The sequence below is a fragment of the Antennarius striatus genome, chromosome 17 (assembly GCF_040054535.1).
Source record: "Antennarius striatus isolate MH-2024 chromosome 17, ASM4005453v1, whole genome shotgun sequence".
NCBI lineage: Eukaryota > Metazoa > Chordata > Actinopteri > Lophiiformes > Antennariidae > Antennarius > Antennarius striatus.
In genome coordinates, this window is record NC_090792.1 from 19,451,922 (window position 1) to 19,474,914 (window position 22,993).

At 46.6% G+C, this 22,993-nt stretch overlaps 5 protein-coding genes and 1 non-coding gene across 9 annotated transcripts; 3 read left to right on the plus strand and 3 right to left on the minus strand.

The window, feature by feature from the left end:
* Positions 1 to 637: 637 nt before the first annotated feature.
* Positions 638 to 5,259, minus strand: zgc:101744 (Receptor expression-enhancing protein 6-like). 2 transcript variants are annotated; one of them, XM_068338825.1, is made up of 6 exons: positions 5,123 to 5,259; positions 4,888 to 5,019; positions 2,218 to 2,311; positions 1,906 to 2,044; positions 1,389 to 1,557; positions 638 to 1,142 (listed from the first exon to the last, which is right to left on the minus strand). In XM_068338825.1, exons 2-6 carry the CDS (start codon positions 5,000 to 5,002, stop codon positions 1,105 to 1,107), a joined length of 555 nt encoding a protein of 184 aa, XP_068194926.1. In that variant the 5' UTR covers positions 5,003 to 5,019; positions 5,123 to 5,259; the 3' UTR covers positions 638 to 1,104. The 2 variants fall into 2 exon arrangements, with proteins under 2 accessions (XP_068194926.1, XP_068194927.1); XM_068338826.1 differs by lacking the exon at positions 5,123 to 5,259 and having other exon boundaries at positions 4,888 to 5,116.
* Positions 5,260 to 6,452: 1,193 nt separating this feature from the next.
* On the plus strand, positions 6,453 to 11,101 carry dkc1 (dyskeratosis congenita 1, dyskerin). Its single transcript, XM_068338184.1, has 15 exons — positions 6,453 to 6,533; positions 7,454 to 7,506; positions 7,580 to 7,666; positions 8,210 to 8,301; positions 8,387 to 8,571; positions 8,709 to 8,773; positions 8,942 to 9,068; positions 9,178 to 9,308; positions 9,519 to 9,662; positions 9,748 to 9,868; positions 10,065 to 10,183; positions 10,272 to 10,375; positions 10,490 to 10,532; positions 10,641 to 10,784; positions 10,871 to 11,101. The coding sequence occupies exons 1-15, from the start codon at positions 6,518 to 6,520 to the stop codon at positions 10,931 to 10,933; spliced, it is 1,494 nt and encodes a 497-aa protein (XP_068194285.1). The 5' UTR covers positions 6,453 to 6,517; the 3' UTR covers positions 10,934 to 11,101.
* LOC137611591 (small nucleolar RNA SNORD83) lies at positions 9,905 to 9,982 on the plus strand. Its single transcript, XR_011038731.1, has one exon. It is a non-coding gene; the product is annotated as a small nucleolar RNA SNORD83 (small nucleolar RNA).
* Positions 11,102 to 11,228: 127 nt separating the features above from the next.
* On the minus strand, positions 11,229 to 14,290 carry LOC137610555 (uncharacterized). Of its 2 annotated transcripts, none has more exons than XM_068338186.1 (5): positions 13,404 to 13,479; positions 12,660 to 13,330; positions 12,397 to 12,588; positions 12,117 to 12,327; positions 11,229 to 12,015 (listed from the first exon to the last, which is right to left on the minus strand). In XM_068338186.1, the coding sequence occupies exons 2-5, from the start codon at positions 13,312 to 13,314 to the stop codon at positions 11,763 to 11,765; spliced, it is 1,311 nt and encodes a 436-aa protein (XP_068194287.1). In that variant the 5' UTR covers positions 13,315 to 13,330; positions 13,404 to 13,479; the 3' UTR covers positions 11,229 to 11,762. The 2 variants fall into 2 exon arrangements, with proteins under 2 accessions (XP_068194287.1, XP_068194286.1); XM_068338185.1 differs by adding an exon at positions 14,229 to 14,290 and having other exon boundaries at positions 11,230 to 12,015; positions 12,660 to 13,494.
* Positions 14,291 to 14,730: 440 nt separating this feature from the next.
* cinp (cyclin dependent kinase 2 interacting protein) lies at positions 14,731 to 18,293 on the plus strand. Of its 2 annotated transcripts, XR_011038517.1 has the most exons (6): positions 14,731 to 14,792; positions 15,260 to 15,431; positions 15,539 to 15,668; positions 15,884 to 16,013; positions 16,179 to 16,712; positions 16,796 to 18,293. XR_011038517.1 is itself a non-coding variant. In XM_068338187.1 (5 exons), exons 1-5 carry the CDS (start codon positions 14,786 to 14,788, stop codon positions 16,379 to 16,381), a joined length of 642 nt encoding a protein of 213 aa, XP_068194288.1. In that variant the 5' UTR covers positions 14,731 to 14,785; the 3' UTR covers positions 16,382 to 17,026. The 2 variants fall into 2 exon arrangements, 1 of the variants encoding a protein (XP_068194288.1); XM_068338187.1 differs by having other exon boundaries at positions 16,179 to 17,026.
* znf839 (zinc finger protein 839) lies at positions 17,167 to 22,964 on the minus strand. The gene is made up of 10 exons (XM_068338183.1): positions 21,990 to 22,964; positions 20,489 to 21,601; positions 20,257 to 20,400; positions 20,048 to 20,161; positions 19,866 to 19,967; positions 19,594 to 19,740; positions 19,386 to 19,490; positions 19,145 to 19,232; positions 18,941 to 19,049; positions 17,167 to 18,859 (listed from the first exon to the last, which is right to left on the minus strand). The coding sequence occupies exons 1-10, from the start codon at positions 22,731 to 22,733 to the stop codon at positions 18,334 to 18,336; spliced, it is 3,192 nt and encodes a 1,063-aa protein (XP_068194284.1). The 5' UTR covers positions 22,734 to 22,964; the 3' UTR covers positions 17,167 to 18,333.
* Positions 22,965 to 22,993: the final 29 nt, after the last annotated feature.

The following is a 22,993-nucleotide window of genomic DNA, read 5'->3' on the forward strand; positions in this document are numbered from 1 at the left end:
GGTTACATCCAGAGCTGAGGGTGGTGTCATGGATTATTGTATCACATCCAAATCAGATAACCTCAATAGGGTGGGGGGCAGGAGGTGATGGCCCCACCCTCCAAATCGACCTTTGACCCTGACTGCTAATCGAACCTCCTTTAGAGTAAAGATGATTAAAGTTAGCTTCGCATCCAAAGGGTTCATCCTCTGAGGACCATGAACCAGCCAGATGATGGTTCGTTCTTGGAAATGAATGTTTTTGTCTTTTCTCTTCAGCCAATAATTGGATTCCGCGTCCAGTCCTGTCGGATCAATAACCCGCGGGCCGCCGGTGACGTAAGGGGATCCATGAAGACTCGTCTTCATAACATCCGTTTCCAGACGGGTGCCTTCCTCTCCCAGCAGCGCCGTGTGAACGCCGCATCGGCTCTGCCATTTCCAGCCTTTACCGTCCACTGCACCGACACAAAGAGCCGTCCTTTCAGGGGCCTTCAGGCGTGAACACGGGGGCCAAAAGAATTAAAGCGCGGGTGGTTAGGCCTCCTGAATGCTGGTAAATGTACTCTGGGATGGAGGTCGAGAGGTCAACCGGAAGACGACGAGAAAAATTACAGGAATCACGGTGGCATTAAGGTAAAAATCTGTACTGAATAAAATGACAAGTTCATTAGAGTTCATTATTTATTATGATAAATTAAGACATGAAAGACACAAGTTGTGTAACATAGGTGAGAATCATCATTTTAGTTTGAAACATGCAGGATAAAGAAGACATCAGCATTAAATAGTTCCAGTTTAGTTAGTCAGAAATGGTTTTAAAGTGAACTTCCTGCCACAAACGGCTCAGACAGGAAGTGAATGAATCCATCAGGAGTGTTACGCTCACAGTTTCTGCTTTCAAACGAATTCTTCTCTCCTGTTTTTCTCAACATGACAAAAACTAAAAGGTCACAGTCGGACCGACTGGCGCCGACGACGGTAAAATGATGCAGAACAATCACATTTATTTTTAGAACTGTGAAGCTTCAGTTCGCAGCGTGACGGGAGGGCTGGTAATCATCATCATCCGTCATGATGATGATGAGGATGAGTGAGGAGGAGGGGGGGGGGGCTGAACAACACTCACTGGTCCTTGTCGTGGCTCAGGGCGCGGTTCACAGCTGATGGAACAGAGAAGGGGGATAAAGATCAGACGGTTTACACCCGGTTCTCTTTTCCGTGCCTCATGCTGTAATAAATGTGAAATCGATTCACGTTTGAGATGAATCAAAAATCTGAAATCATGCATCAATGATTCCTGCTGGAAAACAACTCCAAGACTGTTGTTTTTTCATCTGTTCGTTAAATCTAAATTCTGCCTGAACCCTCATCGGCTGTTTCCACACTTTAGCGCCGGCGCCACTCACCCTCTTTCGTGACGTTGTCAGTTATGTTCTTGGCCTTGGAGCTCAGGTCGTTGACCACGTTGTCCATCGCCGACTGGTGTTTCAGGAAAAAGGGCCGGATCACACGATTGTATAGGACTGCAGAGCCGTTCCAGGAGACCGGAGCCATGCACCAGATCAGGAACACACACTGAGGAGAGAGGAAGCAGAGTTTAGGAATAACAGCAGCCTCCTGATAGGTTGAAGCTCATCAGGTGACTCCATGTTGTTCCTAGAATCTGGATTCATTATTCTGCATTATCTACAGGAACTTTTGAAGATAAATCTGACCCTGAATTGAATCAGTTTCAGCTCCAATCAGCAGATGGTGCGATTCAACATGCCTCCACAAGAGGGCAATGTTGGGAAGCTAGAGGGCCCTAAAGCGTTCATCTGATTTAAACAATCTCTGTGGACTCGGTGAGATCAGAACAAATTAAAGTTAATGCAACAGAAAGAAAAATACGAGCCTCAGTCAAACTATTAAAGGTCAACCTACCTTGCTTAAAAAGTAAAAAGGGAACCAGGAGAGAAAGATGTCAGAAAACGCCTCAACGATGCCAAAGAGCCCATAAACAACCCAGTAGGTCAGCCACTGCGTGTCATCCTCCTTGTTGCTGCTCTCGATGGCTTTAATGCTGAATAAAAAAGGGAAACAGGTTTGATTCAAATCATGTTTTTTGCATGGAAAGTATGAAGTTTGTTTCTCTTAAAATTCTGCATTTATTTCTGCTTTTTTTTGCCGTTTTTGCATTAAACAAAAAACACACATCACTGACTAAAGGTCCGCTGGTTTAAACTTCATACATACGAGTAATACGCCGGATATGTGAAGCCAATCAGGTTGCAAAGCAGCGAAGCTCCGTATCCGAAGAGGAGGTACAGCATGACAACACTGAGGAAACCTGCAGAGGTGAGGAAGACGAGGGAGGAAGACGTTTATCCAGAGGCTGCATGTCTAAAGTCAAGCTGCACCGGTTTGCTGTCAGTGGAGTGTGTCCAAAAAAACACAGAACCAGGATCAGGATCAGGATCCAGAGGAACAGCAAACACACGTCAAACAGCGTCACAACCTGAATTAATCTGTAGCTGTAAATAAATAAATCATCAATCAATTCATTATTAATTCAACATTTATTATGACCGATGTGTCAGTTCTCACAAAGTCAAATAGTAGCTTCTGAAATGTCTTACATGTTCTGCTGACTCCTGATTATATCCCGTCTTCTTAATAATTTGATGTATCTTTTATTTTTCATTTAGTTGGACTTTGTTAGTTTTTAACTTATCATTGTCACTTTAAAGCTGTATTACACACATTTTTACTACCATTTTCTGTTTATTCACTCAACTTTGTTTGATTATTTCAGAGAAGCAAGCCTGTTAGCCGTTTAAGCGTGCGCACGCTTCATCACGTGATATTCCTGTTTCTCAATGGTTCCCATCTCTATGGAATAATTTCCCTCAGCTTCTCTCAGAGCAACACGGAACAAAAATATTGGTATATTCAAATTCATGCAGAATTGAACCGCTGACTTTCAACCCCAGACAGCTTAAATGTGTCTCAAATATTGTTATACAGTACTATTTTCCTGCTCCCTACAGCTCTTCTCCAGATATAAATGTTCATGCATGTTCCAGTGTCCTATCAAATTTCAATTGGAGCAAAACCGGAAAAACCAGGCGAGTTGAAAGGTGGCCGATGTAAACGCTTTGCATGGAGGAGTCACATCCTGGGGCTTCAAACCATCTGACTTTGTTCCACAGGTGAAAAAAAAAAAGTGTCATCCCTGTAGGCTAATGAAGATTTTACAGTCTAAAATTAAACTTAATTAAAAATTTAGACTCAAACTGCTCATTAGAGCTGCAAAGCAAACCATCACAGCCTGCTGTGAAAGGGGTTTAGGGGTAAGAGAACTTTAAAACATCACACTTCAGTTTCATGACTCGGCATGAACGTCAGACATTTCTCAGCTGGAGAACAAATGGTTAACCCTGTTCTGCCCCGGATTGAGGGGCAAAGGGCATTGTGACGTCACCGTGAACCAGCAGGAGAGGGTTTCCTGCAAACAACCTGTGATCAGTGTAAACACACTTAAAAGTCTTGCTGCTGCGTCAATCACTAATAAGACAGTTGTGCCAACAGCCAGGAGTCATAATAATCCGTCTGCACTGCGTGTTTCTACCTGTTCCTGTCGTCTGCATGCGTTTGTCAACATCATCAGTATTTGTTCAGACAGTTATGTGTGAGAAACATGGAAGCATGGGGATACAAGCCAGCTTTAATCATCCAACAACCACAAAAAATAGATTAATATTATAGATTTTTATGCTGAAGATGCTCAAAGATCAACAATGCATCATCCTCATCAATGACCTGATTGCTAAATGAAAAGAAACCGCAATAGAGACGTGCAGTTTCCCAAGATAATGAGTCAAGAAACCATCAAGTGACTCATCCAAGTGGTTTGTTCACTCGCCGCCATGCTTCTGATCCGGCTCAGCTCTGGTGAGTTTCAGTAACATTAAAATGTGTGCAATGAATATGATGAATAATTATCTGTGATAGAGGGGTGTGTGTGTGTTAAAGTAGGTCAGACCCGGCTAACAAGCTTCCTGTAGCTGCATGGCAAAGGAGTCAAACTGTTCGCCACATCGCCCGCGGTGTCCGGTCTTTATTGACATCTACTGTGCAAACGAACCACAGAGCAAAGTCAGAAAAACGATTCTCACCAGCCTACGAACAGAAACCAGCCATCATGGAACCTCCTTCCATATGTTCCCTGCATGCGCTAGACATTTGAGGACATGGTAAAAATACCCCAGGGACCAACTGGTGGGGGCTGTGAGATTAGATCCAGTTCATTTTCATTTTCAGGAGCAATTTTTGGAATTAGGTGTGTAATGTTATTTATAGTGCAAAAAGAAAAAAAGAAGAAAGTTTTAAGTTATTCCTGTTATAAAAAAATAAAGGATCGTAACATCCTTGCAAAATAAGAGCATTTATTACAAATACAGATATTTAAATCAAATTTTAAAAAAATGTTTAATCCTGATTTAATAATCACAACTCATCAAAAAGTGTGAAAAAACGTCACTTCCTCTCTGTATATTTATTTATTTCTTTGAGACTGTATTTTTGTTAAAAATATTAATGATTAATAAAATGAATAACGCACATTTAGTCTAACAATAAATCACGTGACCGTCGCGTCACCAGTGGGTGAACTTTGGTATTCAGGCTCGAGCCGGGTCATAAATTACCGGGCTAACGGCGTCACGTGACGAGTAATCAGATCGTCATGTAACGCGTTATCTTCCAAAGCTAATTGGTACATTTGCTACTATGGACGTGAAGAAGATGAAGTTTGCGCCAGTGATTAAGTTTAAAAAGTCACCACACGTCACCCTCCGAAAGTTAATCAAATTTAACGAACTCATTAGGAACTAAAATTCTTGTTTTTATCCCGTCGTTACTCACCCAGGGCCAGGAACTCCCTCTGGATCCCCGTCTTCGCCTCCAGCGTCGACAGCTGATCCGTCACAAAGTTCTTCTCATGGAGCAGAGCCACGAAGCGCTCCCTATACTGACTCATGTCCGGGCTTTAGGAGCCTGTTGGTCGGTGGACACCCCGGAAATAAGAATTAAATTTATTTTTTTTGTTCTATATATGCATGAAAAATTAGTTTTAGAGCACCAGAGTGACTTTCCTGACCTTCTTTCGGCTGAGGAAGACCCGCTGCCTGCCTGCCTGCTGGAAAGAGGCTCCGAGCTGCGGTGGCAGGGGGAGGAGCTTGTAATTTGTCATCTGACCAATCAGAGAGCTCCTCTGAGTAGCGTTCTCCGCAGGTGATGAAGCAACGGTTTGAGCCGCAGGAGGGTGAAGGTTGGTTTCTGGAGACCCATGACGTCACCGACTCTGGATTTTTAGAAATTGTGTTTGAAATATAATGTTGTATTATTTAAATTTGTTTTATTTCACTCGATTTGAGATATTTCTTCTATTTGTTTTTAAACTGACCTGTTGTGTTCATGTAATTCTCATGCAATGAGAATTACATGAACACCCTTACCCTAGTATCAAGAATGAGTTCTTGAACAAAAATAAAATTATTTCATCCACTAAACCCTAAAACTCTGACTCTCTTGTTGAACAAACAAAGACACAATAATAGGACATAAATTCTGGTGTTATGGGGTGCAACAGTATGAACATCATTAACACGAGGAGCAGAATAAGTGCTGGAATCAATTCTGATTACTGATTGTGTAAGTTAAAGTTATGAGAGTTTGTTTTTAGGTGTTTTTGTTATATTTCTGTTTTTGATCCTTATTAAATAAGATGACCAAGGGAAGTTTCTAAGGAACAACATTCATAAGAATACTTTAATTTTTGTGATGCAGTAATATCAGCAGTAAAACATAATTTTATGTCTATGTGCGAGACATTACTTTTTTAACATAACACTAACCTAAACCCATTCATTTACTAGCCCAGTTAGGCTTTAATCCAGTATTTTCATTTTATTTCTTTAAACTCTACTACATTTTTTGGATGCAGTCCGTTTAACTCATCTGGATTTGCCTGATAACTTTACAGTGAGTCTGCTTTGCAAATGCAAATTAAGAAGTAAATTCATGACATGTAAAACTCCCCAACAGTATAGAAGTTAATGTTGGTTTCACATCAGCAACATTAATGGGATGAAAAGTTCATGCATTGAGTGCAGTAAAAGAAAAAAGGTTTTATGTTGCACATATTTCTTTGTGGTTGGGCTTTAGACAGACATTGAAATGTACAACAAAGTATTTACTTATTTTATGTGACAACAGTGGTTTATTGTGTAACTATATTTAGCTATATAGTGGCAAGATATTCCTCTCTAACTCTTCTTCATCAATATTTTTTTTTATACAAGACTTGAGTAACGCTTGTGGTGGAACTGTGGTGGAATCTATCTATCCATCCATCCTCCTGACCTGCAGTACCTCTTATCACCTGTAGAGGGCAGTCCATCTGTCGGTGAACATTCCGTAGAAGAAGAAAAAGGAGGAGGAAGAGGAGGATGAAGAAACTGGCGGTGCTCGAGCCGTCTCTCAGTAGTTCAAGATGGCGGATACAGAAGGTGAGTGTGTTCAATGTTCTCAAAACCTCCAAAACTTGTACTTTTAAGCAATTAAAAACATCGATGCAACGTGTAGCGGAACTTGTAGCACGAAGCTAATCTGCTATTCGCTGTTTGAGAAACTGTCAATCACGCACAGGTACATTTGACGCCAAACTGCGCCAGAGGAGTTTTAAACCTTTTAGCTACCCAGCTCTTCTTTAACGCTTTATGTCCGTGTTGTATTGCTGCTTCTCTCTAGGTTTGTTAGCGCGACACACGTTTGATGCTACGGCTAGCAGTAACGTTAATAACCGGGACAAGGCCTGTCCGAGGCGCCCCGCAGAAGCCACGTGTGGGGGCGCAGATTTAGCGGCAGTTTGACACGGATTTAAAACAAAAGTTTTAGATTAAAACCTGTTAATTTTGCGGCAATCTGGAAAATTGACTGGCGTTCAATGTTGGAACTGTTTTGCTTTCAAAAATGTAATCCGATAGTTTCATAGGTTGACAATACGAGATAATCCAACCACTGAAATCGATTAATTCAAGCTGATCAGTGTATTGGTAGTATCGATTCTAACGGGTCTGCCATGTTTATAATAACGCATTTTTGTTCATCGTTATAGCTCTAAATGTTCACCCGATGCTAACAACCACGTGTTATGGGAGCGGCCACGTGGGCTGCTTGGCCTTTTCAGACCACACTTTATAATTAAGGACTAAACTTCCAAGAACCTAAAGATTAAATCAGAACATTTAAAGGAAAAACCCGTTACATTCATGCAACATAACATACAGTACATTTTAAATTATGGCATAAGTTATAATGGTTTAAAATACGCATAATTACCCCAATTTAATGACGCTCTTCCCTGCCTTAGGTATAAATGGAGGTATTTAAATGCAGTGTTTTGAACAAATCTCTTGTTCCGTTTTAGTTATGTCCGCGAAGAAGAAAAAGTCCAAGAAGGTCAGCCCAGAAGAAGTCGGGGTGAGTGAAGCTGTATTAGCTGATGGGTTACTTTGTTTTTGCAGAAACTAAACTAGTTTCTTTTTCTCATCAGGAGATCCAGCAAAGCGGAGACTTCTTCATCAAACCAGAGTCTAAAGTCGCTTCTCTAGACACGTCACAGTGGCCTCTATTGCTAAAGGTCAGTCACCTGTGTGCGGTTACCTGGTGATTGGTTAATCTGGTGTGAATCACCTGAGTTAACCCGTCAAATCAGTAGTGTTATTTTGTGAACTGAACAAATAATCATCTTCTAGATGTAAATGAGTCCACAAGTCCAGAGAGTGTGATGTGATGAACCAGTTTATCCATTCTCCGAGCGGCTGTCTTGTGGCGGTCTCTGCTTCTGCCCTCGTTCTGAGGGCGGAGCCTCCGCTGCATTTTGGGTTGTCGTCCCGGCGTTCTGCCGGGCGACGGCTCAAATCGCATGGAGACGGACTCGATCAGACGGCCGCCGAGACGATTTTCTGCTCTGATCACATGAACTAGAGACCTAATTCAAATGAGAAACGTTAAAAACACAAAGTCATAAATAACAGGATGTAGAACTTTCCTGTGGCCTACCAAAATAAGAGCCTGGAGCTGTGTTAAATTTTGTACCATGGTAAGGTGAACTTTTAACCATAGATGTGACCTACAAGTATTAATGTGGGAGCATTCAAAAAGACTTTTTTGTTTCCTGCAGAATTTTGACAAATTGAACATCCGGACGGCTCATTACACCCCCCTCCCAAGCGGCAGTAACCCCCTCAAGAGAAACATCCAGGATTATGTTAGGTGAGCTCTGCTAACATGCTAAACACAGTCTCTGCTTGCTTCACAAAAACATCCGGTTCATGATTCTACTTCCTGTTTCGTACAGATCAGGCTTCATCAACCTGGACAAACCTGCCAACCCCTCCTCCCACGAGGTCGTGGCGTGGATCAGGAGGATCCTTCGGGTGGAAAAGACGGGTCACAGCGGAACCCTCGACCCAAAAGTCACCGGCTGTCTGATCGTGTGCGTGGATCGAGCCACGCGTCTGGTCAAGTCTCAGCAGAGCGCCGGTACACAAACACACACACACACACACACACTAAGCAAATGTTATAAACAATAAAAAAGTGTCTCCACCCGGCTGGCAGGCTTGAGGACACATAAAAACCCAGCGGCCCCCCCTCACTGCTCTCTGTGTGTGTTGCAGGTAAAGAGTATGTGGGGATCGTTCGGCTGCACAATGCAATAGAAAACGAACACACTCTGGCTCGGGTACGTTTAACTTGGAACAATGGATTTTTGAAGCAAATTTAAAAAGTTGTGTTTATAATAAATAAAAATATATCACCTGGTGCAGGAAGCAAACACTAATTGCTCGACTATGTAGAGTTGGAATGTGATGTGGCTCAATGTCACATGACCCTCACTGACTGTCTGCAGGCGCTGGAGACGCTGACGGGCGCTCTATTCCAGCGACCGCCGCTGATCGCCGCCGTGAAACGTCAGCTCAGAGTTCGGACAATCTATGAGAGCAAACTGATCGAATATGACCCCGAGAGGAGGCTCGGTAAGATAATCAATATGATCCACTGATGTAGATTTGAACTCTCATTGTAAAGTTTTAAATTTTGAAAGGTTTGTTGTGTTGTGATGATGTCATCGGTCACATGATGCAGGCATCTTCTGGGTGAGCTGTGAGGCAGGCACGTACATCCGGACTCTGTGCGTTCACCTGGGTCTGGTCCTCGGGGTCGGAGGTCAGATGCAGGAGCTGAGGCGGGTTCGGTCTGGAGTCCTTGGAGAGCAGGTGTGTGATCACTTCCTGTTGACCTTTGACCTCAGACTCAAAGTGTTGAGTTCAGTCCTGCTGCTCGGTGCAGGTCTGTCAATTAAACTTTGACATAGGAAACTGCAGTGGAGATTCGCGTCAGATCTCCGTGAGCTGACGCCTCGATGCTGCTGACATCACAGTGACATCACGGCGTCGTCGTGTGACGTGCGTTACTTTCTCTGTTAGGACCACATGGTGACGATGCACGACGTCATGGACGCCCAGTGGCAGTTCGATCACAACAAAGACGAGTCGTACCTGAGGAGAGTCATCTTCCCTCTGGAGAAGCTGCTGATATCTCACAAGCGCCTGGTGATGAAGGACAGCGCGGTGAGTCTTCCTCAGACACCGAAACACAACCGGGGGCCGCTGGACGGACGCCGGCGTTCTCAACGACTCCGACTGTTGTTTCCAGGTGAACGCCATCTGTTATGGGGCGAAGATCATGCTGCCAGGTGTCCTCAGGTATGAAGACGGCATTGAGCTGAACCAGGACATCGTCGTCATAACAACCAAGGGCGAAGCCATTTGCACAGGTGAGACCATCAGATGGAAGGCGTCGGGGGGGTGAGGCCACATGATGATTTGAGGAGTGTCAGTAGCTCTCTGGGCGTTGATGACCTGCTATCTATCACCCTTGTCTGATGGCTTCAAGCACTAATCAGATTCTTGAATCTTAATCTATTGATAATGTTATTGATTACGCGTGATACTGATGATGCTCTCCTCCAGCTGTCGCTCTCATGACGACGGCCGTCATCTCCACGTGTGACCACGGCGTCGTGGCGAAAATCAAGAGGGTCATCATGGAGAGAGACACGTATCCCAGGAAGTGGGGCCTGGGGCCAAAGGTACGCCAGAAAGTATTGATCTCTTCTGATTAACGGTTAGTGTTTGCTTGGATTATCGGTATTAATTAGTTTTGGTTTTTTTAATCAGGCAAGTCAGAAGAAGGTGATGATCAAGCAGGGACTCCTCGACAAACACGGGAAGCCCAACGGCAGCACACCGAACGACTGGAAGGAAGGATACGTGGACTACAGGTACGTGGCCGCAGGAAGTGATGTCATACTGGCGACGCTCGCCTCACTGTTTGCGTTTTAAGTGATCGCACATTTTTTAATCGTCTTAAACATAAACTTCGTTTTGATTGACAGTGTCTCCAAGGTGACAGAGCAGCCGCCTGAAGCTTCGGCAAAGGTGAGGTCCCGTCATCTCTCAGCCAATCAGCTCGTAGTCACCATTATTTGTATTGGTTCATGTTTTTCTTGTTTGGCACAACGTGAGAATTTCATGTTTGATCCGCAGAGGAAGCGTGAAGCGACCGACAGCGACGGCGACGCAACAACGCCGAGCGAACCAGCGGCAGAAGTAAAGGAGAAGAAGAAGAAGAAGAAAGAGAAGAAGATCAAAGTGGAGGAGGAGGAGCCAGCGGAGCAGCCTGAGACGGAAGTGAGAGAAAATTAAATATTTAGGAAATAAAAACTTTGCTCGATCCCCCTAAACGAGATGGAATAAAACAATTTTTTGTCCTCCAGGTTCTTGACAGTGCCAAGAAGAAGAAAAAGAAGAAGAAAAAGGAAAGCGACGCATCAGAGTAACGGCTGTTGCTCCGCCCACTGCCTTGTCTATCTGAATGCAAAGCATTCTGGGAAATTTACAACGGACTGCATGAACGCAGAGACTTACTTTTTTATATGAATTGTATTGTTTTCAACTGTAAATACCTGAACAGGAAGGCTCCAAAATAAAGGGTTTGGGGTTTTTTTTTTCTGTACGTCCTCAGTTTGAATTATAACTCGTCACGAACAGAAATATAAAGATGACTTTTACAAAACGCAATTGGTTTTTATTCAAGTTTAAAGGAGCGTTCAAACCTTCTGCACTAAAAGTATGCAAAATTTATTTAGGATACTTTTGAGTTTAATCTGGATTAGATTCTTTAACACTTAATACAAACACAACAAAATGAAGTAACAGCAGATCTCCCCCAATGAAAATGGTTCTAGTCGCAGTTGCAGAGGGATTAAATACACTCAAGACCTCTCAGAGGAGCTCATACTAGCACATTGGATGTTAAAAACACAAAAAATAAAGTTAATTTCCCTTAAGGCTTCAATTCAGTCCCAAAAGTACCAGAAATCACTGATAGTTCAGAATCATATGGATGTACCAGAAAATTTTGAGGTCTTTACTCCCACACCTCTTTGCAGCCGTTACAGCAGAAAAAGGCACATTTAGTTCAATAATGTGATTAAAGCTGCGACGCGCCCTTTGACCCGCCGCCTCCCTGGGCGTGCATGCTCACGGTTCACGTGGGCGTCGTTCCTGGGCGGTTGTGTGACTACCAACTTGTGAATCATTCACACACTCGCTGGTGCGTGTCGACATAACTAACTACTGATTTTACAACAAACTTGGCGTGTGACATCACAGCGAGTGTTGTGGTTGGACGCACTGACACGTCAGCACGTCTCTGCTCGTGCTGGTGATGACTCGAACCCTGTGATTGGTCAGTTTTTGGAGGTTGACTATCAGCTGCTTGAGATGTGGGCTCGGCTCGTAGATGACCCAGCTGGGGTCGGACGGGTCGGGTCTGTAGTACGAATCCAGGACCTCCAGGGTGTCGAGATGCTGCAGCCGCTGCAGGCGCAGGAAGTCGTCATCCGACACGTGACGGTGTCTGCGAGGAGAGAAACGCATCATAATGAAGATTGATGATGCCTTACACGCCCGCCCCAGGTTACCACGGCGACGTACCCCCCGTCGGAAGTGAAGACTCACCTGATCCGGAGCGTCTTGAGGTGAGGGAACAGCCGAGGGAGCGTTCTCACCATGTTGGAGGCGGAGCTCCAGGGCTCAAGGTGCAGGTGCTCCAGGTAAGGAGCTCTCTCCGACACCACCTGCAGATCTTCAGCCTGCAGATCGACGCAGAGCGTCAGGCTGAGGAGGGAGGGGGGCAGCAGGTCCACGTACGCCGCCAGAGGATGGCCCCCTGTGGGACACATGGACGGCGTTCACAGTGACGTCGCTTAAGGTGAGCGGCGTGACGTGCGCAGCTCACCATGAACGCTGAGGCTCTGGAGCTGCTGCAGCGACGTCAGCCACGTCCGCAGGTGACAGGTGGGTCCGGGGACGGAGTACAGGTGGTAGATGGACAAAACGCGAAGGCGCGACAGAGGCTGCACCACTTCCTGCGTCACCGCCGCGTCGTAGTCCAACAGCTGGAGATCAGACAGCTGCAGAGCTCCGCCCCCTGGGGAAGAAACGTGACACCCGTCACACGGATCGTCACACCTGTCATGCGTCATCAAGTGATGCTGTTACCTGCGAGAGAGGCGTGGCCGAAGAAGTCCCGCGCTAACGTCTTGTAGGCGACCATGGTCCAGGATAGCTGTCTCAGCTCGGTCAGGTGGGTCAGGACGCCACTGAGGGTCGGGACCCTCAGGCAGCCATCGTTATGCAGCAGCAGCGACCTGAGGCGAGTCAGCTGACTGATGGAAGTCAGCAGGTGGGAGGAGTTACAGGTGAGCTCCACGTTACAGAGGCTCAGGTGCGTCAGCTGGAGGCTCAGAGGAGCCAGGAAGTCCAAACTCTTCAGGGGGACGAGGCAGTTGGTGACGGACAGTCGCTGCAGCCGGGAGAACAGCTTCAGCTCAGGCACCACCCCTTCGCCCGGGTCGTCCAATCGCAGCGCCTGAAGCGCAGGAAGCCGGGTGGAGAGCTGCTTCAGGTGTCTCTTGTTACCTGAACGCAGGACCACGTTACCGACTTGCCTCTGAGCCAGGCTGCGCCAGAACCGCTGGTTGTATCGCGAGAGGTGGCTCAGGACCACGGTGAAGCCGCGCCACTGGGGGCGGGACTTATCCAGCAGGAGCCTGAAGTACGAACAGGTGCAGCGCATGCTCAGTTTGTCCCTCCAGGACAGCAGGCTGAACACCTGCAGCCACAGCTCGCCGGGTAGCTGCAGCGCTGACGTCATGACGTCGCGAACGCTGCTGGGCTCGCACGGATTAAAGTTATTATTATTAGTATTAGTTAGTATTACTACTGTTACTAATACCTGCTCACCTGCAGATGTACCTGAGCTCCAACGGTTTATATAAACTTTAGATACAAACCGCGACTCTGTGTTCTCTTCCTCTTCGGCTGCGGCTCCTTCCTGCGTCACAAGACAAAGATCGTCTATTAGCAAACAGAGGTCTCACTCTGACTGTTCCTGCTACGCGTACATTCCCATCTGTTTGTAGTGTAAACAAAGAGTTTGTGTTCTTTCTTTTTTTTTTCACAGACAACCACAAACGAAATATTTTTTTTAATCAACCATAAATCTAAAACCACAAAAAGGATTAAAACACATACCGCTGTATTCACAAATAAATTGACTCTTGTATTTTGGATCGCATGAAAGAAGGATTTCTTTCAATATGAGAGTGAAACATCGGTACATTAAGTACTCTTTACGACGCGCTGACGTTGAAGTCAGTAAATTACATAATTACAGTGAAACGAATGACCCCAGCCTGTCAGACCATACACAGGGCTCTATGAAAAATAACCTGCACTCAGTGATTCCTAATGTTTTAACAGTAGCAACTTGCATTTGAAATATTTTATTATTGCAGTAGTTACATAGGTTTTCATTAAGCATAAATGTATATATTAATATACATTACTGATATATTAAAATGTGACTATCCGTATGAGTTACTGCTAACTTTATTATCTATAAATATAAATACAAACAGAAAATTTTATCATAAACTTTTAAAATAATTTCATTGCAATTATGGACTTCAGACTTGTACATTTCCCTCCTGTTTTAACAACAATATCTCAATGAGGATGAAGACATGCTGCAATTTAGAATTGATGATGAAAAGAAAAATATCATACCTCTGCTGACCTTCTGTTTCTCTTCAGAGCACAGTCAAATAAATGTTCCAGTCTTCCTGATTACAACTCCTGTGGCTGATAGTGAAGGGCAGAGGCGGTTCTAGTCGTCTGCCCTTAGGGGGTCAAAAAAAACAAACTGCTTTAACAACATTCATTGGCACATAAAGTTATTTCATTTTCTTATCATTGTGTGGTCGTTAATCAAGCACCAATTTCTGAGCTTATAGCAGAATTTATAATTAAACAGAACCTACTTAATGCGATGTATATTTCAAATCTATATTGTGTTTTATCCAAATAAATTAAACGTATTAAAACAACAGTAATAAAACCTCAGTTTTGAACTTGATCTGAGTATGTTTATAAATCCCTCTAGTCCCCAGATATATGAATCTTTCAGCATTTTTCTTAATTATGCAAAAACGACCGGTTTTGCAATTTTGGGTTGTGATCAGCAGGAGGCGCTGACTCGACATGGAAGAGTACTTCCACCACCGAAGAAGAAAAAACCCAGGAAGTAGAAGTTGATCGCCAAACATAGATTATTTCCAGATCAGATGGATGGTGAGTGACGATATAACATCAAATCAATTGATCGATAGTTTTATTAATAGGAAGACGATCATCATGTATCGAATGTGATATTTTATTAGTCAAAACGGAACGAATCGGTTTGGATATACACGTCATAAAGACGCACGATAATCACACGTTGCTATGGAGCGTCCCTTGTTTTTGCCTTGTGATGACGTCATGGACACTCATTTCTTCCTTCATAGCTGGTGATAAAAAGTCGAGTCTTTACAAAAAACGGACAACCTAAAGTTCGTTCTTTATAACTTTTGTTAACTATATTTAAATCTTAAAATCAGAAATGAATGTTGACACTTCAGCTTCATTCCTGCTGTAATCCTCTTCCTCATGGACTGGAGCAGCGTAGTGATGACATCATGAAGGATGAATAATAATAAAATAATAATAATGATGATTAATGTTGTAGATGACTGTAAACGCCTTCCCCTGCCTTTCAGGTCAGTCAGGTGACATCAGTGTGACCCCAGCAAACAGGAAGTGCTCAGCTGTTACAGGAAGCGCTCGTAAGATCAAAGACAATGCAGCCGACTGGCACAACCTGATGATGAAGTGGGAAAAACTCAACGATGAAGGTTTCACCGTGGCCACGAACATCGTCAACATGAGACGGTAATTTCTGAAATTTTAATAAGTCAACACACGTGATGCACACCATCCCGTCCAATCTCGTGTGGGATCACGTTAAACAACTGGCGGCATCGTGTTTTGACCTTCAGTTCTCAGACCGATCCCCTGCTGCTGGGGGACGAGTCTTCTTCATCACCTTCGTCTTCATCCGATCAGACGAGTGGAACGTCAGAGCTGCAGAACGAATGCTGCAAACTACAGGACATCATCGACAAAATGGTCAAACTTCATTTCAATTAAGATCAAATGATTTTCAAAAAAAAAGGATCATGGGATAAAACACAAATAATAATGAAGTATTATTATTATTATTATAAAGGATTTTTTTTTACACATCACCATGTAAAAAAGTTCTTGATTAAAAGCAAATATATGAAGTCTGTGTGGAAGAATTTACACTGAAGCATCATCGTGTTGATTTCTAATGTTTCCAGGTTGTCATGGTGACAAAGATGGAGCGGCTGGTGACATCACAGCGAGGGATTCAGGATCTGGAGGAGTTCCAGTTTGGACCTGAAGGGAGGCCGTTTCCTCTGTTTCACAGCTGGAACACCGAACAGTTTGGTGAGTTTACCCGTCCACGCGTTCACCTGAGTGACGCCAGCTGATGTCGTCACCAGGGTTCTTCTTCCAGCGGTCTGATATCCTTTTGTCTCATCTCATATCAGAATCTGGAACCTGACCGCCTTCTTTGGTTTCAGTTCACTGGCGTTTCTCATCTTGTTTCAGGCTCGGCGTCTTCCTCCCTGTTGGACTCCTTCACCCAGGAGCTGAAGCTGAAGCAGCTGATCCTGCAGGAACTCGCCCACACTTCAAACTCAGACCTGTGCATGGTTTACCTGTCATGCTGGCTCCACCAGCCCTTCATCCCCCCACAGACCAGAATGACCCTGGAGGCTCTGCTGATGGAGACTGGACACCGCCCCCTCTGATGTCATCCATTCTCCAGAGTCGTGGGATCAATGTTAAGCTGTCATCCCGCAGTTTGCACGGAGAAGCTGTTTGATGGAGGCACACAATCAGAACCGTGAAACGGAAACGGTGGAGCCACTCTCCAGCTTCAATTGTAAAATTTCTTTTATTAGTAACTGAAAAGTAACTGAGTAAAAACAGTAAGACTACCTTCTTTTTTTACCTCCAGAAGTAAGTCGGAAGAGGATTTTTTTGTTTGTTGAAAAAGAGGTTTACAGATTCTGAAGACATTTTGCTCAGATTCTGGATCACTTGACTCACCTTTTTTATCTGTGATGAAAAAATAAAAAGGTAAATAAAACGTGACGTCACAGAAGGTTAAATTACGCCTGGACAGAAACATTTGTGTGATGGAAACATCTTTTTTCTCGCAGGATCATTTTTCAGGGTGCGATGCTGGGGGAGGCAGACGCTGACTGGGCAGCATTCAGCGTCCAGGAAGTAGAAACGATCTGTTTACTGATCCGTGAGAAACTCCAGAGACCCAAAACCATCGCTTAAGAAACTTTTATAACATATTTCTAATTCACAATAGCTTAACCAAAGTTTTAATGAAGTAAAAATGAGAGGGAACAAACACTATTCTTTTTTTCTAACCAAATGAGATTGTTGATAGAAATATGTAATAAAAGAAACATAAGACGACACTGAGAGCCGCCGTACCTGTGCGATATCCAATCACATGGCTCAAATGTGGGTCACGTGACGTCATGAATCAGAGCTCAGAGTGGAGTTTGTCACATCCCTTAGTGAACATAAAACGTGTTTAATGCATTCAGCACTCAAACGAGACAAATCAGTCAGGTTTTAGTCGTCCAGACGTTTCCGTCAGCTCTCACATCAACGCTCCACACGGATACAAATGTCTATATTTGGAAAACGTTTTGTGACGCTTTATAAAAAGTAATAAAATAGTGCAACCTTTTTAAACTTTTTCATATTTATCTACATATGAACATCCAACTAATTAAGTTTATATATTTTTTTTTTAAATGAACAACAAGTCCAAATATGGAAAACACAGTGGGGTGGGGAGGTTGGTGGGGAACAAAAAAATCAAATTTACAAAATTTACAATCAATTCAGATTCCTTAAAAACCAGCAGGAAGCCGCCGCCGTCAAACAAGGTGAGAACTGAACCAACAAAAACTAAGAGGATAAATAAAACTTTTGCTTACAGCAGCCCAGAGAGGACCCTAAGCTATCATACGCTGAAATGTGGGATCTATTAACCAATATAGGATCTACTGCTATGCAATAATGGATCAAATCATCACCACAAATCAGCCAATTTACCGCTGATCAACAGTTAATACACCATGTGTTCAATTAATTTTCTGTCATCGTCAGCAGAAAGGGTTTTTGGGGGTATTTCATCTCATAAAAAGCATTTCTGTTTGAGCACCAGAAAAAAAATGTAACAAAGAAAATATACATTTAGACCCCGAGGGTCGTAAAGGTCGACGACAGGCGGCCGCTCCCGTCTGAAAAAAAACTTCCGCTGTTTCTTCAAACAACTTCGATTTGGAGACAGAAGTCGAGTCCGATGGAGAGAAAAAACCACATGACGTCACGGCGACTGGAACGATGTGGGCGTGGTTTCGAACGCCTCAGGTGCTACATCTGAAACATCTGTGTGGAAAAGGCGCCGTTAGTGCGCCCCCACAGGCCGTTGTGTGTATTACACCCAGTTTTAATGTACAGGTTCTCTCCTACTGGAACGGGGCCACACCTACTGGGAGGGTGTATTAAAGCCCCGCCCTCCAGAGAGACGTGTGTTTGTTGGATTGTTTTTTAAGTTTGCTGTATGTTCGTGTGTTTTTATGAGTGTCGGTCTGTTTTCAGGGTCCGGCTCTGTCTAATTCCAGTCTCTGAGTCAGTTTAACACGGTTCTTGCGTCCCATTGGGAGGTTCACTGGGGGGCTTTGGCCCCGTCAGAAGCCTCGATGCCCAGCAGGGCTTGCACCGCCTCCAGGGGAACGCCCTCCGGGGTCTGGATGTGCATGGTGGTCCCGTCCGGCCCGTTGACGATGACGATGCGGTCCAATCCGGGCTCTGCCATCTGCACCGTCAGCCCCTCGGTTTGGATGTAGATTTCCTGCCCCTCCTGCAGCTCTCGGGGCTCGCAGGGGTCGGTGGAGCTGGACACCGACTGGGAGGAGTCCTTCTGTTGGACATCGGGGGGAAGGGAGGTCTGAACCGAGCTGCACTGGGGGGTCTGGGCGTTGCTGGAATCGGGGGTCTTGGAGTCCGTGGTCGTCTCCTCCGCCTCCTTCTCCTGGGAATCGTCGGCGCTCGCAACGCTGGCCTGGCCTTCCTGTTGAGGCTCTGCCTTCGGGGGGGTCTGAGACGGCCCCTCCCCCTGGTCCTCACCTGGCGTCACCTCCATGGGGACGGGAGTGGGCGGAGCCTGGGTGGAGTGCGTTTTCGGAGAGGAGCTGAGGGACCAAACAAAACACCGTCACACCTCAGCCCCCCCAACAGGATGGGAACGGGCGGGAAAAGGCGGATGGACGTACCTGGAGGCGAAATCAGCAGTCGTGGTCAGCAGCTTGGATGCCGCTGGAATTGCCACGGGCGACACTGAGACGGAACAGGGCTTCAGGGAGGAGGTCACAGAGGTCTCGCCTTGGGAAGAAAAGCAGGAAGACGTACAATAAATCCGTCCGTACCCCCGTGAGCCCCAGCTCAGACCCGGTCCCGTGTCCAACAGGGGCAGGTACCTGTTTTGGGCGTCTCTATGCCGTTCTGGTGCACCGGAATGCTGTTCTCCATCTTGAATCTCTTTGAAGGAGGAAGCATCTTGGAATTCTGGGATTAAAAATGAATCGTTTTTAAACTGAAACCGACTGAACTGGGATCAGCTCACACAGAGACAGCCTGTTTGGGTCAAACCCATCAGATCAGATCTCAGGGATCAGGTTTGAACCACATCTGATCCAATCAAAACAAATCTGGATTTACCTCCATGTATCGGGCGTTCTTATTGGTCAGACTGGAGCTGGGAGACGCTCCTGGAACCACCTTCATCTTGTTCACCTCATCCAGAATCCCCAGCGACCTGGCGACCTGGAACACACAGCAATGGAGCTTCCAGACCTGGCAACCCGGCATCGTGTCCTACACACACCCCCAACATCAGGACCCCGCAGCATAAAGCAGAACGTCTCACCTCGATGTTCCTGACCTCCAGCGGCACGGATCCGGCCTGCGGGCTGATGATGTAATCCTGAGCCGCCTGCCTCACCTGAGCCTGAAGAGACTCAAACTCTCTGTAAATTTCTGGGAACCGGGTCAGAACTGGACCGCCGCGCTCCACCTGATCAAGAACAGGAAACAGCTGAACTCAGATACACACAAAAAAAAAAAATTCAGATCAAGAATTCTATTTTAAAACAAGAGGAAAAGAATTTATTAGTCATCTCTCATCCGTACTGAACGCACCGGTGAGACCTTCGCCAGCAGCAGCTCCCACAAACTCCACACCTTCGTCAAACGAGGAAGAACCATGTCCATCAGCTCCTCATCCTCACACTGCTCCATCAGCTGGACACACACACACACAGTCGTCATGGAAACGCCATCTCACGTATCTCTCACGTATCTCCCGACTTCCTTCCGCTCACCTCCTGCAGTCGGTCTCGTCTCCTCTCCGCCTGCTGCTCGGTGGTTACCGCGGTGATGGCTAGCTTTGGAGGTCGACCGCGACGGCCCCGCCTACTGCCGAGGCCCACGGTCACCTGTGGGAAGTGACCAATCAGATTAAGCGATTATTCACCCCCGTGTTGAAGCCGTGTTTCAGGATCCGGTTTCAAGCAGTTTGAAGGCATCTCACCTTAGGAGGCGGTCCTAACGAAAGCCCGCGACCACGTCCACGACCGCGGCCACGCCCCCGGCCTCTGCCTCGTCCCCGGGGTCGGCCGGGGCCTCGGTAGTGGAGCCCCCTGAGCCCGACAGCCGCTGCTGGACCCACCTCTGTCTGAAAACAGAAAAACAAAAGAAAACTGACCAATCAGACAAAAGAGAACCGAACGAACTCGATTCTGATTGGTGGATCGTTCCCTCACTTTATTTGTCGTTGTGGCGGCATCGCCCTTCTCCTTCTCCTTCTCCTCCTCCTCCTCCTCTTCCTCCACCTCCTCTTCCTCCTTCATACGTCTTTCCGTCGCCTCCTGTGATTCGCCGTCGTCTCCGAGGGGGCGTGGCGTGTTGCTAGGGGAGTTGCTGGGGGCATCCGGCTCTCCGTGAGTCGGGTTGAGTTTGTAGTGGCGGTTCAGGCCCCCGGGGCCGATGTAGGCCTTATCGCAGGTCTGGCAGCGGTGAGACCGAGACTTGTGGCTGTAAACGACGGGGTGGGAGTGACCCGACGCGGGGCCGTCCTTCCTCCCCCCCTCCTCATCCTCCACGCTCATGTCGGAATAGTCGTCGGAGTCGGACTGGTGGCTGTCGGCCAGGTCCTCCGTCTTGATGAACTTGTAGTCTTTGGCTTTGTACTTGGGGGGCCGGGACACCCGTCCAGATCTGGTCTGGACCTTTATCACTTTCTTTTCTCGTTTCTTCATCTTCTTTTCTCCATCCCTGTGCTTCGCCGCTGGGGGGCGGGTCAAAGCCGGCGTGGGTTTGGCTGCAGCAGCGGCAGCAGGAGGAGCGCTTGACGTCGGGATCGCCGTGACGACTGCGGGCGATTTGGCCGGACTCTTACTGGCGACCGTTGTCGTGCCATTGGCTGGTGCAGCTTTAATTAGCGGTATGCTAATGGTTTTGACGGCAGGCGTGGGCGGGGTCTTGATGATGGAGGGGGATGGCGTCTTGACGGCGCAGGGGGTCTGCACTCTGACGGGGGACACGGCGGGTTTCTGTCCCTGACTGGCCGCGGTGGTCGTGGATGCGGTCGGTCCTGCGACCTTGTGGACCAGCGGCAGCAGGGAACCGACGACGGGGGTGGGGTTCTGCAGCAGTAACTGGATGGGGGGGTCACCCGGACGCTGCTGCAGGAAGAACTGCTGACCCTGCTGGCCGACCACAGGCTGGATGTGGATGATCTGAGCGCTGCTCATGCTGCCATTGGCCGCCAGCTTCACCTGCGGTTGGGCGATGGTGACTGTCTTCTGCTGGGGCACCGACACCGCCTTCAGTTCCTTTTTGGAGGGGACCTGGATCTGGATCCTGACGGGTTCAGACTTAGAACAGAAGCAGAAACCAGACAAAAACAAAAGGGTTCTTGAAGAATCATTAAAGCTGATAGAAAAATGAAAGAGGTCACGTTACATTCTGTGAATTCGTCTCATTTTGTTCTGGATATCGGTGTTAATATTAGAGAAAACTTGTTGCAAAATTCAATCAAAAATACGGCATTCTAATGCAGATTACAAAATAATCATTGCATTTTCATCGCATGAAAAAACACTAACAATATAAAGTAGGTTTAAATCATCGCCTGGAGCCTCAGATTTCGTATTGAACTAAGTGAAACCAGCATATTTAGTGAAGACTTCTGTCACGACAGATCACGGTGATCCTGGTGAGTCTGGACTCGGCCAGATGAACCGGGTTCTTCATGTCTCTTACCTTCTTCTGGAGCACCTGGACCGAGCTGCCGGTCTGCAGGGCGAACTGCTGGGCGACGCTCTTCAGCTGCTGGGAGGCGTTGTTCTGGGCTGGAGTCTTGACGCTCTGCTGGGGGATCTGGACCTGTTTCAGCTGCTTCAGACCCTGCTGGGGAATCTGGATCTGCTGCTTCAGGATCTGCTGCGGAATCTGGACGTGGACCTGCTGCTGGGACTTGGTGACCTGGTTGATGACCTGCTGCAGCTGACTGGGGTCCAGGGCCGTGTTCTGGACGGGGATGCTTTTGACCAGCGGGCTCTGCTGGAGCAACTGGGCGGCCTCGGTGTCGGAGACCTGGACGATCTGCTGCTTGGAGAGTTGCTCCAGAAGAGCCTGCTGCTCCTCGGCGCTCAGTTCGGAGCTTTCCACCAGGCTTCCATCCGGCTGCATGTAGATGATGGTGGTGTTCACCAGGTCTGGGGCGAGACCAGTCACCTCCGTGCCCACCAGGATGCTCTGTTCCTCCGGGCCGCTCTGGAAGAAGTCCGCCAGCTGAGCTCCGGACTCGGCAGGTAAGCTCTCCCCGGGCTGACCGATCTCCGCCCCGGACACAGTCTGTGAGCTTTCCACGGGTTGGCTTCCCTGATCTGCGCTCGTTTCAGGTCCATCTTCACCGGCCTGGGTGCAGAGAGCGACCGTGGCCCCCGGTGGCTCCGCGGCTGTTATTGTTCTGTTCAAACCACTCTCATCCTCGTTGTCCGCCATTTTTGCTGTGAGGTTAACTGTTAGCTTAGCTCAGACTGGGGGCCAGTTCGTAGATCGAATCAACCCGATCGTAGATATATATCACCAAATAAATAATTTGCAATAAAACCTGTGTGTGCTGGTGAATAAAACGATCCGCCGTGAAGTGGGATAGCGATAACGGGACATGTGATACCACGAGCAGGTACCGAATACTTGGAGGCGTTTTGTACTAGCCTAGCTTAGCCGTAAGCAGCGGGAGGAGGAGCGAGTACTTCCCG

Coding starts and splice junctions, on each gene's coding strand:
- zgc:101744 (XM_068338825.1), bottom strand. CDS start 5,002: ATGAGTCAGTATAGGGAGCGCTTCGTGGCTCTGCTCCATGAGAAGAAC. Junction 2,045..2,217: donor ACATATCCGGCGTATTACTC/GTATGTATGAAG, acceptor TTTTTTATTCAG/CATTAAAGCCATCGAGAGCA. Junction 1,558..1,905: donor CTTTTTACTTTTTAAGCAAG/GTAGGTTGACCT, acceptor CTCTCTCCTCAG/TGTGTGTTCCTGATCTGGTG.
- dkc1 (XM_068338184.1), top strand. Junction 7,667..8,209: donor AGTGGCCTCTATTGCTAAAG/GTCAGTCACCTG, acceptor TGTTTCCTGCAG/AATTTTGACAAATTGAACAT. Junction 8,572..8,708: donor CAAGTCTCAGCAGAGCGCCG/GTACACAAACAC, acceptor TGTGTGTTGCAG/GTAAAGAGTATGTGGGGATC.
- LOC137610555 (XM_068338186.1), bottom strand. CDS start 13,314: ATGACGTCAGCGCTGCAGCTACCCGGCGAGCTGTGGCTGCAGGTGTTC. Junction 12,328..12,396: donor CCAGAGCCTCAGCGTTCATG/GTGAGCTGCGCA, acceptor TGTGTCCCACAG/GGGGCCATCCTCTGGCGGCG. Junction 12,016..12,116: donor CTCAAGACGCTCCGGATCAG/GTGAGTCTTCAC, acceptor CTCTCCTCGCAG/ACACCGTCACGTGTCGGATG.
- cinp (XM_068338187.1), top strand. Junction 15,432..15,538: donor AACATCGTCAACATGAGACG/GTAATTTCTGAA, acceptor TTTGACCTTCAG/TTCTCAGACCGATCCCCTGC. Junction 16,014..16,178: donor CTGGAACACCGAACAGTTTG/GTGAGTTTACCC, acceptor ATCTTGTTTCAG/GCTCGGCGTCTTCCTCCCTG.
- znf839 (XM_068338183.1), bottom strand. CDS start 22,733: ATGGCGGACAACGAGGATGAGAGTGGTTTGAACAGAACAATAACAGCC. Junction 19,968..20,047: donor GACGAGACCGACTGCAGGAG/GTGAGCGGAAGG, acceptor GTGTGTGTCCAG/CTGATGGAGCAGTGTGAGGA. Junction 19,050..19,144: donor CATAGAGACGCCCAAAACAG/GTACCTGCCCCT, acceptor TTTCTTCCCAAG/GCGAGACCTCTGTGACCTCC.